We start from the raw sequence: 19,553 nt of genomic DNA, 5'->3' as shown, positions 1-19,553 counted from the left end.
CTTATTGGTGTAAATAGCCCTGCCCCCTGCTGCAATTGGCCAAAATTATGACAATCGTTTAGGGGCGTGGCCAAAATGATGCGATTCATCAAGCCCCACCCCTGCACACCCACCTCCCACGGGATCTCCCTGAAGCCAATGAGAAAAAGTTGACAAGTATGATATATAAACGATTCTGCAAGACCTAGGATCCCTGGGCAATCCACAATAACACCCACTTGCCTTCAACTCCTTCAATTCAATCTGCCACTCCAAATCCACGACTCACGTTTTACACCCCCTGAGCTTGAAACCTCCCTCTGCCCCTGGTCCCCTCTACTCTTCCATCCTCTCCCTCTAAAAAAATCATAAAACCCTGGCGGACAATCCCATAACTCATCTCAAATTTTTGGTGGAAAGTTTTGTGCCATTGTCGTTCTATACATTCATACCCCATTTATAAGTAGTGTGTGACTGATTCTGTTTATTTGTGTTTTATATTTTTACGATTATCTGACCTTGAATAAAATGTAAAAACATTTTTTTTTAAAGTGTATTATTTGCCTAATTATGCTATTTTTTTTCTATACAACGGCCAAAAATAAATAAATAGATATTTATTGTAATATGGTGCCATAAAGCTTCATCTCAACTGAGAAAAACAAGACATTTTATTTAGTAAACAAAAAAAGTTATTTTATTTATTGCCAACAAAATACACAACCTAAAACATTGTCTTGGTCAGGAGGTTGTTAAAAGAAAACACTATAATAATAATATTATCGTTATTATCATCATTGCAATATAACTTTTATCTTCCTCCAGCTCTGTAAATATAATTGTGGTTTTCAAACACTTACTAGAGCCTTTTATATTCTTCTTCGCTTTATAGCACAAAGGATAACGTTTACTTTTTAAGATTACGACATGTTTACTCATTCAGTCAATAAAAGTTTCATTATGTTTTTTAAGAGATAGTTGTAAACCACATTCTTCAATAATTGTTTTTTATAGAGTGACCTTGGATAGGACACAAGCCGATCCCCCCCACACTTCACGTGAAGAAGAAACAATAAAAGCCTCTACAATATTACAATAAACACATTTAATAGCTGAAATGTCATCCTTACCATAACGACAGAATCCCCGATAGAGGCATCTTCGCTGATGACGGCGCTATAGACCTCTTGGCTGAACACCGGCGCGTTGTCGTTGACATCGGTTAAGTTGATGCTTACTGTTGCCACCGCGCTGAGTGGAGGCGCGCCACCGTCTTTAGCCTCCACCGCCAGGTAGAAGTGTTTGCAGCCCTCATAATCCAGAGAATTTACCACTATTATGGCCCCTGTAAAAAGAAAACCAATTGGAGGTCTAAACTTTGTTTCACATAGCGGTGTGTTTGTCATCACAATCTCCGCTTATAGGCAGCCTCGAATCATCACACAACACCACCACCACAATGCACATTAAAGACACAGACACGGATTCTGCATTACTCGACTTTGTTGACCAAATAAATCGAATCTATCAAGTCTAAAGGATGCGCTGTTCATAAGTACTGGTAAAAAGTGACTTACGGATGCAGCCACCATCATCCCAAATGGCGTTCTATATATCTTGAAATGCTGTTCTACAGATGGCGTCAGATCTATTAATTTGTGATAATTTCAGCCACGCCTGTAATGTAGTAGGTAATTATTGCCCTCGGGAGTTATTTACTAATAAAACGCCATCGTGAAGCCTCCGGTAGCATCCTGACATTTTCAATAAGGGCAATTTACGAATCTCAAAATCCGCGCACCCGCAATTCTACTACATGCCCGCTATAAGTGTACTTACTGGTCGACCAGGTCAGTACAAGGGGCACGCCCTCTTCAGGTTCTTTGGAAACACCCCCGTGCCCAGTTTTGTAGGTTGGCGGATAAACAGGAAAAGACGCAGGGTGGGGGCAGTAAACACCCAACCTATTTCCACTTTAGGATCCCTCCTTTATTCATTTCAACTTTTCTGTTTTCTCCTAAATTACAGCTCGGTTTATCCTCATTCATTCTGGCTTAAATTAATTATTGGCACTGAGGAGACACCAAGGGGTAAATGTACCAAGATGCAAGTTTCCGACGGGTTTGAAAAGTGGAGATGCTGCCTATAGCAACCAATCAGAATCTAGTTATTATTTATTTAGTACATTCTACAAAATAATAATTAAAATCTGATTGGTTGCTATAGGCAACATCTCCACTTTGAAACCCGATGGAAACTCGCAGCTTGATACAATTACCCCCTGGACTGAGTTTATGAATGGCACTTTTCTGTGTTTGAAGACTTTTAAGTGCACCTAGAAATATTTGCAGAAGTGCAGAAGGAAGGTGCAAACTGCATTCTATTATAAGTATAGAGGCGGGACCTTCTCTAATAGGATACCTTCTGCAGGTAGTAAAAAGTGGGGATAATCTCTGCTTCCTCCATCCCTTTATTCTAATTAAAACGTTCTCTCCCACAAAATAAAATCTTGATTTTGCACTTCGCAAAAAAATCCACCCCCCTCCTCCCACCGGCTATCGTAAACTCCTGCACTTCCATATGCATTGCCATCCCCGCTTCCTCTGAAAACTAGGTGCACTGGCACAAAACTGCGCACATGACAATAGAACACTTCCACTTTTTGCAGTACATAAATGACTTATTGTCTGAATTGCACTATATAAAAAAAAAGGTAATTGCTGATTAGTTGTTATGGGTCATTAGTACATATTTGCACTTCGTTAGTAAATAGCACCCTCTGCTGATAGAACCACATATTGATGCAAAATAAGCAAAATGCAACTTTAAAAGACTAGTACTAAACTTCCATTTCTGACCTGTTTTTGGGTTGATTTTGAATTTCCCATGTTCATTTCCCGCCCTGAAGCTGTATGATATTTCCGCGTTTGTGCCGATATCTTTGCTTGCCGCAAACACCGCCATCACTTGGGTACCGGTGGCTGTATCCTCGGGAACACTGACCAGATAATCTCTTCTTTCAAATACGGGAGGGTTGTCGTTAACGTCCAATACCGCAATGGTAACCACGGCAAATGAAGACAGGGACTGGATGGGGCTTCTGTCTGACGCCTTCACCGTGATGTTATAAGAAGATTGGAGTTCCCGGTCTAGTGGCTGCTCTAGGACAATGATTCCGGATTGTTCGTCCACAGTGAAATGCCCATCCGCAGAGTCAACCAAGTAATAGGCAACCTTTCGATTTATACCTAAAAAACAAGTCAACACAGACTCTCACCAACTGCTTGAACTACATAAGCAATGTAGGTGCCATTTGCTCCAAGAAAAATCAATGCAATCCCTATACCAAAAACGGTAAAAGGTCACCAAGGTAAAATGTTACGTGAAAGTCCATTGTGGCCCTTTACCATTGTTAAAATGCAATATGTATACCAAATCTAGAGCATCTATATTAGAACTCCAGACACTACAACAGCAAATACATGTTTATTTTCACATTATTTTCCTAGGAAGCTATTACTTATTGGTATAATTGCATTTACTGTAAGCTGCAATATTACTTGCAAGTCCCTAGTGGATGTAATTCCTTGGAAAATGGCGGACACGTTTCTTGGCCAGTGCCAGGTGATACCTTGTCAGTAGCACATTGTTCTTCCAATTAACATAGCAATTATCAATGCTAAATTCCTAAAAAAATAAAATAAAATACATTTCTCGACTGCTGTCTCAATCCTTGCTAGATTCTGCTGAGCTGCCAAGTATTACCCATGGTTCTGTGATGTAGATCTGCATGCGGAAACTGTCTGCACTAATGAGATCTGAAGGGAAAGGTGCACACATGTCTGCCCCTTCCTCGCAGGTTTAGTCATTTCAGTGCTAATTAAATCAGAATTCCAGAAGCAGCCACACACCAAGCCCTGCCTGACAATTCCCTTTGTGTCCTGGGCTTAGCAGCTAGGGTGTTGCTGGTTGGGGGAATATTTTAAAAAGTGACACATTCCAAAAGGATCATCGGCTTAGATGTGTCAAAATAACAAATTATACTGTATGTTTAAATCGACCGAGCTGAGACACGGCCTCCTGAATATTTACAGGATCAGGGGGGACTCCGCACTATCCAGCATACCGTACAATCTAAACTGTGCTTTTCACAACACTTATCCTGAGAAGCACAAAACCAGGCTCTCAGCCAGAATGTTACGTCCTATATAAACAGCTTCATGCAGGAGGTGTTCCATATATCAGTTATCCCAAAGCTGGAGCTTTCTCAGATACTTCAATGATAATTCCACTTTCAAATAAATGACTAAGTTTAATATATTATGTCTAAATATACAGATTTGCTAATACAACATGGTGCCCGCAAGATTTACTTTAGTGGATACCTCAATGCCTGGCCTCCTGCATAATAATATTGCTGAGTTTGGTTGCTATGTGTAACATATACCGCTAAGCAGCTTTGAAACTGTCCAGCCTCCTTCTTACTTCTAACTGCATTTTGTGTTTCCTTCTCTGCAGGCGTTAGCTTTCAGGATATAAACACTAGCTGATGCAACTATGCTGAAGTCAGCTTGGTGAGATAGACAAGTGTTCAGTGCTGGTATTGCAAGCACGTATGCAAGGGATAAGCACTAGACGGTGAGGGAGCCCAGCAATACCAGGTTACACCCCGCTCTTCCCAAGTTCCCTCTCTTCTCTCACAAGAACAGAGCGGAGGAGTCCCCTGAGCCAGCGTATGTAACGGGCCACATATGCCCAGAAGAGGCTCCCGATCTGCTCTCAAAAGAGGTGTCAGGAGGCTATAGCGCATACTTACCAACTTTTTACTCATTCCCATTGGAAAACCCCGGAGGGGAGGTGAAGTGTGGGGACGGAGGGGACAGAGCGGATTGTGTCATTTTGGCCCTGTCCCCACAACAGAATGATGCAAAAGTGTTAGTTTGCCGTGAGGAGTGGGAGTCAAAATGCAGTGATTCATCAGGAATAGCGTCATGGAAGGAAGTCGGCAGGATGGGGGAGAATGGCTAGCTCTCCTGGGAGTCCAGGAGCCTGACCCGGGGGAGTCTCCCGGACAATCCTGGTAGATTGGGCAAGTATGCAATAGCGGCATTGCTGGTCCCATACCCACATCTTATTACATGACCCGGCGATGCCAGTTCCTCCCCTGGCTGGGGTCATGGCTTTGATTCCGACCAGGGTCCTATCTGGGAGCAGAAAACTGTGCATCTCCAATAGGGCAGGAACTGCTGTGATTCTCTGTACAGCACTGGTGGTTTATATATATGGTGGCGCTATATAAACAATTATAATATATATAGAAAAAACCACATATAGATATTCTTCACTATTGTACAATCTGTAAGTACCATTTGATATGCTGTATTTATATGAGAACATATAGGAAATAATAACCATAGCCATATAGAATCACCATAATAAACGTAGACTGTATTATAGGGCAGCAATAAGCAGCCATTGGATAGACAGAGGAAGTCCACTAATTGTACCTAAGCACCAAGAGAGATGGATTTCAGCAACATTCGGCATGCAGAACGCTGCCGTACTACAGTCAGGTTTACAAACCCTTAAAACATTTTTTTTATTAATTTATTTATTATATTATATGGTTTTATGGGTGTATTGTACAATTAAATCCCTACAACTTTCATACATAAACAAGAAGGAATCTTATATCTGCTGTATTATAATGTATAATAATTATTAATATTAATATTGGCTAATGTATTAAAAATAATAATATGTAATGTACATTTGTAAATAACAATAGTGAGTAATTATTAATTTAAAATAATAGTAATAATAATATGTATTATAACAAGATTTTTATTTAAATCATACCCAATAATATATACATATTTTAGTATCAAAACAAACGTTAAAAAAAATATATATATTGTATCTTTTATCCTTGTTGATTGTAATTACCTCTTGTGACAAACTTTTATAAATAAAGTCTTAAAAAAAAAAAATACTGAAAAAATTATAAAATAAATTACACTGACGATAAAAAAAGGGGAATTTTTTTACTGATTGTATGTAAATTTGCTGACTGTTAGCAACGCTATCTACACTGACTGCTTGTTTTCACCATCTGTTCGTGCAAATGAATTAGCCAAAAATAATTATGGATAAGGAGGAATGAATGAGCTATTAAACTGTGTAAGAATACTACTAGGAGGAGAACAACTTTATACATACAAAATATAGTCACATTTAAAAGAAAACCTGCAAGACTTAGGCCATGAACAGCATTGTGCCGTTGCCACATGTAAAACGTTCATGCTTCCAAAATATGCAGCGGGATCATCTGGTGTCGCTCAAATTAATAAGAAACATTTTACTCGCAGCCAGCAGCAGCCAACTGAAGGCCGAACGGCCACGTTTCTGTTGTCCCTGTTTTCCACAGCTTACACAAAGCCTTTATTTTATTAATTACTGCAAATTAACACATCATGCCAAGCCGACAGAACGGCCCAATTATGACCGTGCAAAAGTGCAAACCCACAGTGGAAATGCTGATTTATGTTCTTATTGGTGTAAGTTCAGTACCATCTAACCAGGGGCGCAAAGGGGGTGCGTGTACAGATTACCCCGGGCCTCCACTAGCAAGTAAGGTGTTTTTTTTATAAATATTTTTTTCTTTTATTTAAATTCCTTTTTCTCCCACTGTCCGTGGGTGAAGGGTGCGAGATAGAAGACAATGGGTGTCTGGGTTTATGGGGAGGGAGATGTCACACACTGTCCGAGGAGCTCTAAATTTGGTAATCTCATGAGATTTACCCCTGCACTGCTCCCTCTGCTGGACCAGTTTAGGTAAGTATGCTGGAGGGGGGAGGGTTAATGATGTGTCTGAGGGGGTTAATGATGTGTTTGGGAGAAGTAATGATGTTCTTGGGGGGCTACTAATGTGTTTGGGGGAGTTAATGATGTGCCGGGGGATGGGGGGGTTTGATGTGTTTGGGGAGGGTTAATGGCATAATTGCCTACTCTCCCGGAATGTCTGGGAGACTCCCGAGAGGGAAGGCAAAAATCCCGGATCCCATTGTCCTCGTTGTTCAAGATGGTGGGGGCGGGGCTAAACGCGGCATTGTGGCCACACCCCCTGCTGCGATTTGCTAGAATTGGCTAAGATTGACAGGGGCAGAGCCTAACGGTGCAGCACGCATGGTCACGCCCCCTTCGACGGACCCCCTCCCGGACAGCTGCCTTCAAAAGTAGGTAAGTATGGTTAATGGTGTGCCGGGGGGGTCCTGATGTTGCTGGTGCTTGGCGTGATGTGTCTTGGGGGTTTGGCCTGATGTTGCTGGTGTGTGGTGTGATTTGGCTAGAGGGTAGCGTGATGTGGCTGGGGGTGGAGTAATAAATGTAATGTTTTATTATAATGTATGTATTATATACCGCGTGATCTGTGTTATGTAGTGTATTCAATTATTGCCCGGTCGTAAATATTTCATGTACCTATACATTTTCAAAAACAGGTCCCAACATTCCAGAATCCATACAAGATCCCAGTACCAGGCTGTGAACGCTGCAATAACAGGTAGGTAAAAGCAACACTGTTTCGTCATTGCGGCTGCGTGTTTTTACTGGTAGTACGGGACAAATATCCGCTCATTTTTGCTCACATCGCTTTGGGGCGCAAGCAAATATCAGCGAATATTTCACTAAAAATAAATACGCACAAAGTGTATCCGTGGCTATTACGGAAACACATTGTGGGTATTTTTCTTCTAATTAAATCTCCCCAATATGTCATGTTTAAAGTGACGCAGTCACATCCCTTTTGACCACGCCCCTAAAGTGTGGCCTCGCCCCCCTGCGACAATACTCAGCCCTTTCCCATCTCATCTATGGGGGGGGTGGAGGGGCAAAAGTTTATTGTAGCGGGACCCCAAATTCCTCTTGGTGGCCCTCTACGTATATGGAGATGCATCCAACTCAGAACAAATCAATACTGCTACAGGGGGGCGTACAAATGTGCACACTAACGTTCAACAATAGTGTGGAGATGTAGCTTGACAGTGTTATACATGTGAAAGTCACATCAGCCTATACACACTACAATGTCTTTACAGTGTTATTAATAAATGCAAAGGATGGTTTTCCATATAAAATGTAAGGAAATACAAACACCTCACGTCCACCGTTTAGAAATCCAATGGAATTCTCCTTTCCTGCAGTAGCCCAAATGAAAACGACAAATAAGAAATCCTAATAAATGGCTTCAACTTGATATATTATATAGCCGTGACACTAATGACCAAAGTACTATGAGCTATACTGCCTTACAGTTATAATAATATCCTATCAATAATTTAAATTAAGCGAATCAGGTTAGATCATTTAGAAGCAAATATGTCTAACCCCATAAACCATTCTTGTATAGTCCTTCGCCTCTACCGGCTCTCCTGTCTAATGAAAAGTTGGGATTCTGAAAAGTGAATAAACTTTAATAATGGTTTCAGTGAAAGTTTCCCCGGAATATGACACAACCTTTGCATCTCACTGCGTTGCAATTAAGGTGTATATTCTAGACACATTCTGTACCGTTTAAACTTCTTTCAGATCCACCAGGTCTCCGGTTTTTTTGAACTATATATCACTTTGTGAGGAAAAACGTCTTTAAAAAAAAATGGAACGTCTACAGAAATGTCATTTTAATAGCATCAGTAAGAATATATCTTGATGATACAGGCTTCTTTTTGATTAAACTGCTAACACTGAAAGTTCAGACAGAGGTGGCTGGTAAAAGAGAGAGAGAAAAAAAAGGAAACGTTCTCGCTTTAGGCTATAACTTCTCTGACAAATCAAGTAGACATTTGCTCAAGTAAGAATTACTTTGCGCTTTCAGAACAATTGCCACTAAATATTTGCCTTATTTCCCCTTGAAGTGTCTGTCTGGTAAATAAATCTTCTAAATAACAGTTTTACTCTACACAGGAAAACAAAGTTGTTGTTTTTTTCTACCAATCAACTTCATTTTTATCATACTTATCTACTTTTTAGGAGGGGAGGAGAAGTGTGAAGACGGAAGGGGGCGGGGCTGGGCGCATCATTTTGGTCCTGCCTCTGCAACGCTATGACGCAAAAGCGTCATTTCGCTGTAGAGGGTGGGGCCAAGATGACGCATTCACCGCAAATGGTGCCTGCTCTCCTGGGAGTCCGGAAGACCTACGCAGAATTCGGGAGCTACCTGGAGGGTGGGCAAGTATAATTTGTTACTGAAAATATCTCCCAACCGTCCCGATTTAGGCGGGACAGTCCCGATATGCCCCTCCATCCTGATTGGGACAGCCTTGTCCCGCTGGTGGATGATTGGCACGCACAACAATGAATATTTTTTGGAAGGGAGAAGATTACGGGGGTGTAGTCACGCCCCCATTGTGATGTGGCCATGCCAGTGGCGGAACTACCATTGGTGCCGCAGGCGCGCTGTACCGGGGCCCATGGAAATAATGGGGCCCGTGTTCCCTGGGCTATGCCCTGTTTCCCGATGCAAGATACCCAAATGTTGGGAGGTATGTTGATACATCATACTTTCCCAATCTCGCGGAATGTCCGGGAGACTCCTGAATTTCGTGAGTAGGCACCCTCCCTAGCGGAGTGGGCGGAGACAGGGCTTGATAGCGCAATTAACGGCATTGAGCAGCAGGAGGCGGGGCCATAGTAAGGAGGATATAAAAGTTAGCCAGTGTGACCTTAATCACTCAAGTGGCTGCACGTTATAATTATAGAAAAAAAGGGGGATTTTACACCATGCTATAAAACACTGCGACACCAATAGAGTAAAATACTGCTCTGGAGGCCTGCCGGTAAGACTCATTGACATGTGACATCAAACCTTATCATGCCATGTTGCTGTGTATCTGGCTAAAAATAAGGGCTTGTGTACATTTATCAAGCTGTGCTCCAAACGCAACAAGCTCCAATGACCTCTATGCTCATCCACTTATAATATGGGGAGGGAGAGGGTTTACCCCTCAAAGTGGCACCGGGGGCAATACTTTAAAATAATTCATACACCACTGGGGCTACAGCTATTTAGAGGTATTTTCTCTATATGATTTTACATGGTTGTAGGGACACCAAAATCTTAATTTTCAGATATGAACCATGAAGATAAAATACATTGTACAGAGTTACACTGAATTCCTCCTGCATCCTAAAATGTTACCTCCCCATTCCATTACAGGGAGCTGAAGCTCCTCCCACATATTTAAGTATTAATGGATTCTAATGTAGGTAACAAAGCTGTAATCATTTGAGCCATCATGAGCCCACCATCACACTCTGGGCCTGAGTATTTACGGAGAGCAAAGCATAAAAAAGGAGTAACTTTGCACCTGGGAAAAACCATGTTGCATTGGAGGGGGGGGGTAAAGATAAAATGTGGGGACACATTTATAGTTGGGTAGGGCATGTCCTTGATCAACTTTAAATGTCAGTGTAAAAATAAAGCTAGTAAGTATTTCTTTGCTATATGAAAAAACAGCCAGTATTTAACTTATGTGCAAAATAATAAACTCATTTGCACCCCTTGCATTGTAACATGGTTTGTCTCAGAGAACATTTACTCCCTTTTTTGCCTTACTTTCTTTAATGACTCAGGCCCAGTATGTGTGACTGTTAGTCAGAATTTCGTGTATATTAATCATCCTAGTAATACACGGTCTTTGACATATAGGTATAGGATCTGTTATCTGGAAATCCAGTAGCGAGAGAGCTCAGAAAACAGGAAAGAGCAAATAAATTGCCGCTGTTCAGTAATGATTTCTTACACACAGACGTTAATGAACATTTTATCCATACTTGCTAACTTTTACGACCTCCCCTCCAAGGAAGGGGTGTGGAGACCTCATTGTGTTACCATGGATCCGTCCCCCTGCGATGTAATACTATTGTTCATGGCATTGCATTGTGGGGGTGGGACCTGATTACGTGAAATGCATCATTAAGCCCCGTCTCCGTTGGGATCCGGGAGAACGGGAGGACTCCCCGAAACTCGATTGCAAACTACATTCAGGAGAAACTGTAAAAATACATTTTATGTACAGTAGACATATATAACATCCTAATAAATGTATTTTATTGAAAAAAAATATATTTTGTTTTCATTAACTACTATATTATTAGCAGGTGACGATAACTGAATTATTTTTTTTCTGTGCAGTCTGCTGGGACTTTATATCCCACATGTATGGGACGTATCCTGCAGTGTATTGACAGTCCACAACACACGCTCATTCAGATCCGCTTCTAGTTGTATACGGACGTGCGTATGCCCGAATTACGTGCGTTTAAAACAAACACGCAATTTACGTTTGTTTCGCATGCCTCAATGAATCAGGCCCAGAATGTCTAATCATTCACATCAGCCCCTGCCATGCATAGATATAGGAAGATAAGATGATGAAATATGACAAAGGTACAATCATAATCCTTTTAGATATCACTTTTTTCAGATTAAACATAGAGATATAGGGAAAGATTCATAAAATCTTCTTAAAAGAAAAAGTGGAGATGTTGCCCATAACAACCAATCAGATTCTAGCTGTCATTTTCCAGAGTGCACTAGATAAACGATAGCTAGAATCTGATTGGTTGCTATGGGCAACACCTCTGTTCTTCTATTTCAGAAGCTTTGATAAATCTACCACATAATTCCAGTTATATCTGAACAATTGTCACACAGGGAGATTGTACAATAGAGATATGTGATGGAAAGGACTACGGCTGTCATTAATATGGGGCCCATGAGTTGTGACAAATCTTAGAACAATTAGTTTCCTGACACAGACGAGTAAAGCCGAGTATTTCATATATTACACCTACACATGGAAACGGTCCCCTGGATAAAACACATGCTAATAAATATAATGAATGTAGAGAAGCAAGAAATGATGACAAAGATATATTGTACGAGAGGGAAATGAAGGGACAATCTGCTGTTCTGTATTGTTTGAATGTCTACGCTGCTTTAGATTTCTACAGCATTAAATTATTTCTTTGGGTTTGTGTAGAACTATTAAACGTCCTGACAATGAATGAACAATGAATGGATTCGAGTAGTGGTCGCTTAATATGCCTGACAAAGAAATATGGGTAACGGTGAGAGGCTAAGCTGTCAGTGTAGCAATCCAAAGTCAGCCAAAACATTTTTATTAGCTCAGGAAATAGTCAGGACAAATATATAGAGAAAGCATCAGAGCCTGCAAACATCACTTACAGTTATGTATGGTGCAACATTAATAAATGTATTTTTAAGATACATATTCTACTTAAATAGATAAACCCACTAAGTGGAGCCTATTGTTATACATAGCAGATAAATGACGTGGCAGTGACTGTAAAGTGGTAAATAGTCCAGAAGTTTGTATAGTAAAGATTGCAGTACAATAGATTAGTGTACAAGATGTTCATTAAATGCATACGCCCGCAACTGCATTGATTTGCAGACCTTAAAGGGGGTGGAGCTTGAGCGAGAGAGTGGGTAGGGCTGGAAAGTGGGTGTGATTTGGAGGATAGGGCGGAGTTTGCCCAAATTGGAGGCAGGGCTTATTTTTGGGAAGATATGCAGCTGTAAATTAAACTACAGAAAGGTGTTCACTTCTGCAGGGTTAAGTGCTGGCTCTTATGGGGCGAGTCCATGTTTACAATTTCTCAAATAAAGATATACCACCTAACATATTATAATAATATATATAATACTAAAAAAGAACATAAATAACAGAAAAGAAGTTTTGTTTAGCAATTAACTCACTACGAACATCAGTGCTTGCCCCAATGGAGCTTACAATCTATATTCCTTACCGCACAGACATACAGAGTAGGGTCAATTTCATCAGAAGCCGATTAAACTACCAAATATATATTTGGAGTGTTGGAGGAAAGCCACGCAAATGGGGAGAACACACAGATAGGGCCCTGGTAGGAATCAAACCCATGACAAACCCTGCACTGAAAGGCAGCAATGCTAACCATTGTGCCACTGTTCTGCCCATTTGATCTTTGCTGATATAACACCTTATATGAATGCATAAACTCAGACTTCTGTGGTCAAAAACTGAAATATGTTTTAATTTAATTCATAGCTGCACTACTACCATAAAATTCTACCAGGTGCTCCATCCACCTAGTCGGAGTACTTTATTCCTGGGGCTCTGTCGGTTCTGTAATAAACTTTAAATGGTGGAGGGAGGGAGTGTGAGCAGAAGGGCCAATCACAAGGGACATCTCTTGTCTGCGGCTTGCGATTGGTCACAGGTCAACCCCTGCTTTTCCACTGGGGCTGGTTTAGGGATATCTTAGTAAACATTTTTACTAGGTGGTAGCGCAGTTTAAAGGGTTTGTCTACGTTTGGAAAATTCCTTCTTAATTAATCTTGCCCCCCACAATAAGTAATAGTAGAGGTTCCCCGTTCTCTAAATCAGAAAACAGACTCTCATTGCTGGTGGAGGACGAATTCCATCCATAGTGCTTAAAAAGGGATTGGCCAATAATGGCCCATCCGTGGCAGCATCGCAGCACAGCAGTGCAATCGCACAGTTATTTTTTGTGGTGGGTATTTATGTAACTGCACTGGGCACCTTATGAATGTCCTTTAACTTGTAAGCTAGCAGCTGTTTCTAAAATCAAGATTGTGTACTCACCCACATCCGGGTCGTTGGCCTGCACTCTAGTGAGCAAGGCTTTGGTGACGGTATTCTCATATACACTGGCGCTGTAATAATCAGACGAAAACACTGGGGGGTTATCGTTCACGTCTTCCAGAATTAATCGAATTTTCGACTGGCAAAATCTTCCTCCTCCATCTGTGGCTCGAGCAATTAGATTGTAGACGGGGATCCTCTCCCGGTCTAAGGGGAACAAGGTTTTCAGCTCACCTGCAATTGATTGGAAACAAAAGACGGTATTTGCCATTAGACGGTGACAGTTGTGTTTGTGACATCTGCTGCGTTCCCTCTCCGGTGCACACGCAGTTTAATTTCCCACATACAAAGGAAGCAATTAAGTCTGGAGAAAACACTGATAGTCTGCGATGAATAAGACCCAAAAGATCTTTATTGTTTTGTCAAATTGATCTTCCACTGTGAAACCCACCTGCTTTACATTTAATTAAAGTATATGAGGTCAGCCAGAATGAGACCGTGGCTGCCTAATAGTTATGAGAAATCCCTGATGTGATGCAAGTTAGGAAACTTGCCAAATTAGCAAATGTAAATTTACCCCCCTCCCCATATCGGTGCATCCATCTAATACCCCGCCGCTGCCTTAACGAGACGTCTGCAAGCTTCAAACCGTGAGACTTGGAAGAAGCTGATTCAGCAATGACCTTAGAACTTGTGCGGCAGCAAGAAAGCTACTGATAGTGGAATTACGTATTTGGGGACCTGTAGATAAAACACCTACATTTCATAAGGAGCAACTAACAGCGCTTCCTGAGGCTGCGAAACTGTACAATACTTCAAAGTTAAAGTGCACTTTCACACAGCGGCAAGCGGCCATTGTGTGAGCTTAACCAATATTTTCCCGAGGATGCTGAAACTTGGTTCGGCCCACAGAGTGCCCACACTTAAAGGAGACAAATACTCTCAAATATTTTTGCTACTTGAAGTTACACCAATACCAGAATACAGTTTTTTATATATTTATATTATGTTAATAAACGTAATACGAAATTCAAAAAAATTTGAAGCATTCAATAATTCAAGGTCATGTCCAGTGCTGACCAGTCACTTGTTTCCTCAGCAAAGCCCCCCGAATACACAAAGCCAACTCCATACAGGAATGATCAGAATAGTATAGCTGTATATTTAAAAATGTAATTGCCAATAATGTACAAAGAACACACAAAGGATTAAGGACTTTGGCGGTGGATACTGACAGGTTCTTGGAACGCATCTCAGCTCAAATCCGTTCACCCAGCTTTAAGCAGAGCAGAAACGGAACTGGCCTCCAGGGCACATTAACATGGGGATCACTGATTTATATGTAAAACAGAGCACATACACATGGACTTTGCAAGAAGCAAAGAAAGGAAGAAGTTTGGTGCATGCAATGCTAACGTTTCATCTCGTGTTGTTAGTAAGTTCTATTTGCACAGACGTTCCTTTCTACAAAGGGATCAATGATCCCTACGTTAAGCTCTGATTCTGCTCCGTTCAATGCTGGATGACTGGAGAATTGCACAGATGTGTGTCCCTGTGTATATCCAGCATAGTCTACGTCTGCATTACTTACCACTGTCAGCATCCAAGAAAAAGTTTTCAGCGCCCGTCCCATGAAGAGAGTATCGGATCTCAGCGTTGGTTCCCATGTCTGCATCTGTGGCACTGATTCTGAGGAGCATTTTATTGGGAGGAATGTCTTCTCGGAAGGAAGCTGTGTTTATAACCTGTGGACAGAAAATCACTTTCAGGCATAATCTCTCAAAATATCACATTTTTAACTCTTGAATGGTTGTCTTGTTGAAGAGACAGAATGGTGTCAATGTGACTCTTTTGTTCCTATAGGGCTTCCTAAAACACAATACACAGAAGATAATGGTGTCTATTCTAATTAGATGATATTTATAGTTTTATTCTTTTATTTAAATAAGCACAGATAATAGTAAAAAGATCACTTTCCCTCACCCTAGTTTACTATTCCTAGACTGGCTCCAGTCACTTAAGCCATGTTGCTCTATGTCTAGCTCCACCCTATCCATTGTTCACCATAGCCCCTTGAACAGAAGCAGTAATCTTTGGAAACTGCAGCACACCATCGATGAGAGACAATCAGTTTGTAAACCAATAAAGTAGAGCAACTTATCACCATTGACAGAAGCTAGCCTAGAAGCAGACTCTTACAGAATCGCTGGTTTTCCCCATGAACCCATGCAAGCAAGTCATGGGCCTCTAATATATCACATGATTTGGAGCACACGGATGCGGAGCGAGCGGGAGCCACTCAGATAAGTCACACAAAGGTAATCTTTTTTTTCTCTTCATTCTGCTTAGCTTTAAGTTACCAAATTTCCAGGAAAGTATTTTATTGTAGCATTAGTGAGCCGCTAAGGTCTATTATTTTCTACCATACCTGATCACACACTGGGCTGTTGTCATTCACGTCAGTCACAGAAACCTCCACCACAGTCTGAGACACAAAGAGACCATCCGTGGCTGTAATGTTCAGACAGTACATGTCCTTCTCTTCCCGATCCAAAGATCTTTTAACATAAACTTTCCACTCGTTCTGTATCAGTCCTAAGGCAAACTTCCCCGTGGGGTTACCTCCTGGAGAAAAAACACGTCATTATTACTCATTTTACTGACCATACAAATCCAGATATATATATTAACATTCATATAGAGTAAACTTAACTATATTGGTCATGGGCCACATGAGGTCCTCAGAGCCATCCCCTGTGGCCCCCGGCTCCTTCCTGCTGTATTTACAGATGTGTTTGTTATAGCTTGTAACACTTGTCTAAAATACCTGCTGATGTTATTACAGAAGGTGTCTCTGTCTCTGATTAAATGTACTGTTTTATCTTATTACTGAGATTTAGGGCACTGTGTGGCCATTTTGAAGGGTAGAGGGCCATCCATGGGGCCCCTGAAGTGTATCAGGTTGCCTATCACTAAACTATATTATAGTAATGGTTATAATCGATGCTCAGTTATTAGCAATAGACATCATGTACTGAATGTCAGTTGTATTTAATGTTGTCGTAGGTATAACCAAACTATCACGCTAAGAGCATACTTGCCAACTCTCCAGGAATGTCCAGGAGACTCCCGAAATCCGGGTAGGTCTCCCGGACTCCCGGGAGAGCAGGCAAGTATCCCGCATACTGCTATTTGATGGGCAAACTGATGCAATTTGCGGTGAATCGCATCATTTTGGTCCCGCCCCCCGGGTCAAAATTACGTTTTTGTCACCAGGGTGGGGCCAAAATGATGTGATTGACCGTGCCCCGCCCTCCAACCAAGCCCCCTGCCCAGGATCTCCCGGAATTCACTGTTCAAAGGTTGGCTAAGAGCTGAGATAGGGGGCAAGTAAGAATCACAAAGTCCTAGACATGGGAGCTTATGTTTGGGACTAGGGTAGGGTCGGATTTTGAACCTTAGGGGTTTGTTCAGACAAACATTACTGCAGAAGCTGCTCATGCAGCGCTCCACGCAGATCGAAATGTCAGCGAGACAGTCGGAAAACTGCGCCACTGTCGGAATCCTTGACCCTGGCGCAAACTGCAGATCAGAGCAAAGTACTGGAATACAGCACATGCACTATTTTCTGAGCAGTTTTTGCACCTTATCCGAGACAACTCTGACAAAACCCTCATCCGAACAAGCCCCAATCCTGCCTTCTACCTAGCAAAATGTAGAGACTGAGAACAATCAGATATCTCCACACTGTAATCATCTCTAAATTTCCTCCTGACAAGACCGTGCACTTTGTCCTTGTATTAGCTAACTAGAAAATGTCATTACCTCTTGATTATGCAACCAAGGAGAATCAGCAGATTGTATTAGGGATTCCATAATAAGTGAGTGTTATCATGCAGCTGTGCAGCATCCTTAATTATTAGGTTTGCAAAAAAAAAAGTTGACATGACATAGAAAAGATACACAAGTGCTAAGTAGCCCTAACGAGGGGTCATTTGAGGAACAGTGCAAAGATAAGCATTTTAATTAGATAGAATTTATCAGGATGAAGGCTGCTAAGGAGAGCGCCGGATGAAGCGGAACAACCTTTTATTACCCGGGAACACTGACATTGAAAGTGGCGGTAACACTTTTACACATCATTAAATGACAGATCCTGCTTGGGAAAGCTGTGACTTTATTTGAAGCCGTGAGCACTGTGTATCTAAAATAGTGATTATCCAGCAGTTCTTGTGGGTCACATGACGACATGACGTCCTTTCACGTGGATCTGATTCAAAGTTGTATCTTTTCATTACTAAACAATTTATGAATCTTAGTGTGATATTATGTATTTTATACAAATATGTGGCACTTAGGGGTCTATTTACCAAGCATTTTTCCTGTGGTAAACCCCCCAAAAAAAACAGTGAAATCACTATGTACTATTGAAGCATCGCAGCAGATATCTCAGATATCTGCTGCTTTGCATTTCCTATCGTTTTTCTGAGCACTCCCCATAACAGTGTATGGGAAGTGCTCAGAACCGCTATGTATGAGAGTTCAACTAGAGAAACTTTTCTCTTTTTTTACATGTTAATGTACGCCATCTGAAGCTGGCGCCATCTGAAGCTGGTGCACATTAACATATCTGAAAACTTTCGCGCTGTCCAGCTCTGCTCTGAAGAGACAGCGCATGTGTGGAGGGATCATGTGATCCCTTCCTGTCAATCATCCTGCAGTTTGCCGGCAAGGATGTTACTGCGCATGCACTAACTATTCGGTCGGTGCATGCGCACTAACAAAAAAAAAAAAAAAAAAAAAAGAGAAGATCATCGCAGCCTTGAAAAATGAGAAAAGTCTGCGATGATCAGGTGAGTCACTTCTCAGGGACAGCAGGTTATCGGCACTGCTGTCCCTGAGAAGTTTTTTAATACATAGCCATTACTTTTCAATCCTTATCAAGGAGATAAGGATTGAAAAGTATCAAGTCAAAAAAACGAAGGGTCATAAATAGACCCCTTAACCTGATGTATCAAACTCCTATTGTCCTATGTATTGTAAGCTTGCGATGAGGACCCTCTCACCGCTCTGTCTGTAACATACCTCCCAATGTTGGTCACTAAAGCAGCCGGACGGGGACGTGACCACTGTACGCTGGGGTGTGTGGCCATGCCTAATGTGGGCGTGTCCACACCCTTAGGGGGCGGGGGGCTTTTTTGAAAGCTGCCCCGTTCTCTCATCCCCTCCAAACCCCTTTATTTCCATGGCATGCAGAGCAGCCGAGGACAGAATCCCCTCAACCCTCCCAATCCCCTCAACAAAGCCGTTCCAACCGGGATGGCGCACAAAGCCCTCAAATTGGGACTGTCCTATCTAAATGGGGACAGTTGGCGAGCATGCCGGAACAGTCAGTCCAGTTTTATTACTGTGTTTAATCTCAACAACAACTGAACCTCTTCACCATGTCTGTATGCGTTTATTCATTGAGTTACAGCTGTATGATTGGCTGATTAGCTATTTGCATTAACGAACGAGTATGCAGTTGTACACAGGGGCGGACCTAGACGTAATTTTTAAGGGGGGAGGGGGCGATTTTGCATAATCACGCCCCTCCTTCATTCTGATTGGCTGGCCCCGGAAAACCCAGCCCACCACCCACAATTGGCTCTGCCCCCTCCACCGGTTTTGATCGGCGTCTTGGACCTACATTTAAAGGACTTGTACTGCTAGGGGGGGCGATTGCCCCGATTGCATCCCCCCCCCCCTGGATCCACCACTGGTTGTACATAATATAATGGCTATAACTATTTAAAGGATGAGACACAAAGTTGTGAGAGAGTACAACAGAGTTTTATTTAAGGCAGCATGATGGGGTTAATTCACGTATTTACTGTTTTTTATTTAGCGCACACAAGTGATACA

General features: G+C 41.7%; 1 protein-coding gene across 5 annotated transcripts in view; it reads right to left on the bottom strand.

The window, feature by feature from the left end:
• Positions 1–19,553, bottom strand: part of FAT3 (FAT atypical cadherin 3) — a 451,200-nt gene that overhangs the window by 51,263 nt on the left and 380,384 nt on the right. For all 5 annotated transcript variants that reach the window (XM_075198718.1, XM_075198719.1, XM_075198721.1 and 2 more), the window contains 5 exons: positions 16,078–16,274; positions 15,241–15,394; positions 13,650–13,883; positions 2,838–3,227; positions 1,110–1,324 (listed from right to left, as the gene is read on the bottom strand). In XM_075198718.1, coding sequence (XP_075054819.1) covers positions 1,110–1,324; positions 2,838–3,227; positions 13,650–13,883; positions 15,241–15,394; positions 16,078–16,274 — 1,190 coding nt within the window. The remainder of the gene's footprint in view (positions 1–1,109; positions 1,325–2,837; positions 3,228–13,649; positions 13,884–15,240; positions 15,395–16,077; positions 16,275–19,553) is intronic.

Source organism: Mixophyes fleayi, chromosome 2 (assembly GCF_038048845.1).
Source record: "Mixophyes fleayi isolate aMixFle1 chromosome 2, aMixFle1.hap1, whole genome shotgun sequence".
NCBI lineage: Eukaryota > Metazoa > Chordata > Amphibia > Anura > Limnodynastidae > Mixophyes > Mixophyes fleayi.
The sequence above is the reverse complement of the archived record's forward strand: the minus strand, read 5'-3'. Positions and strand labels throughout refer to the sequence as shown.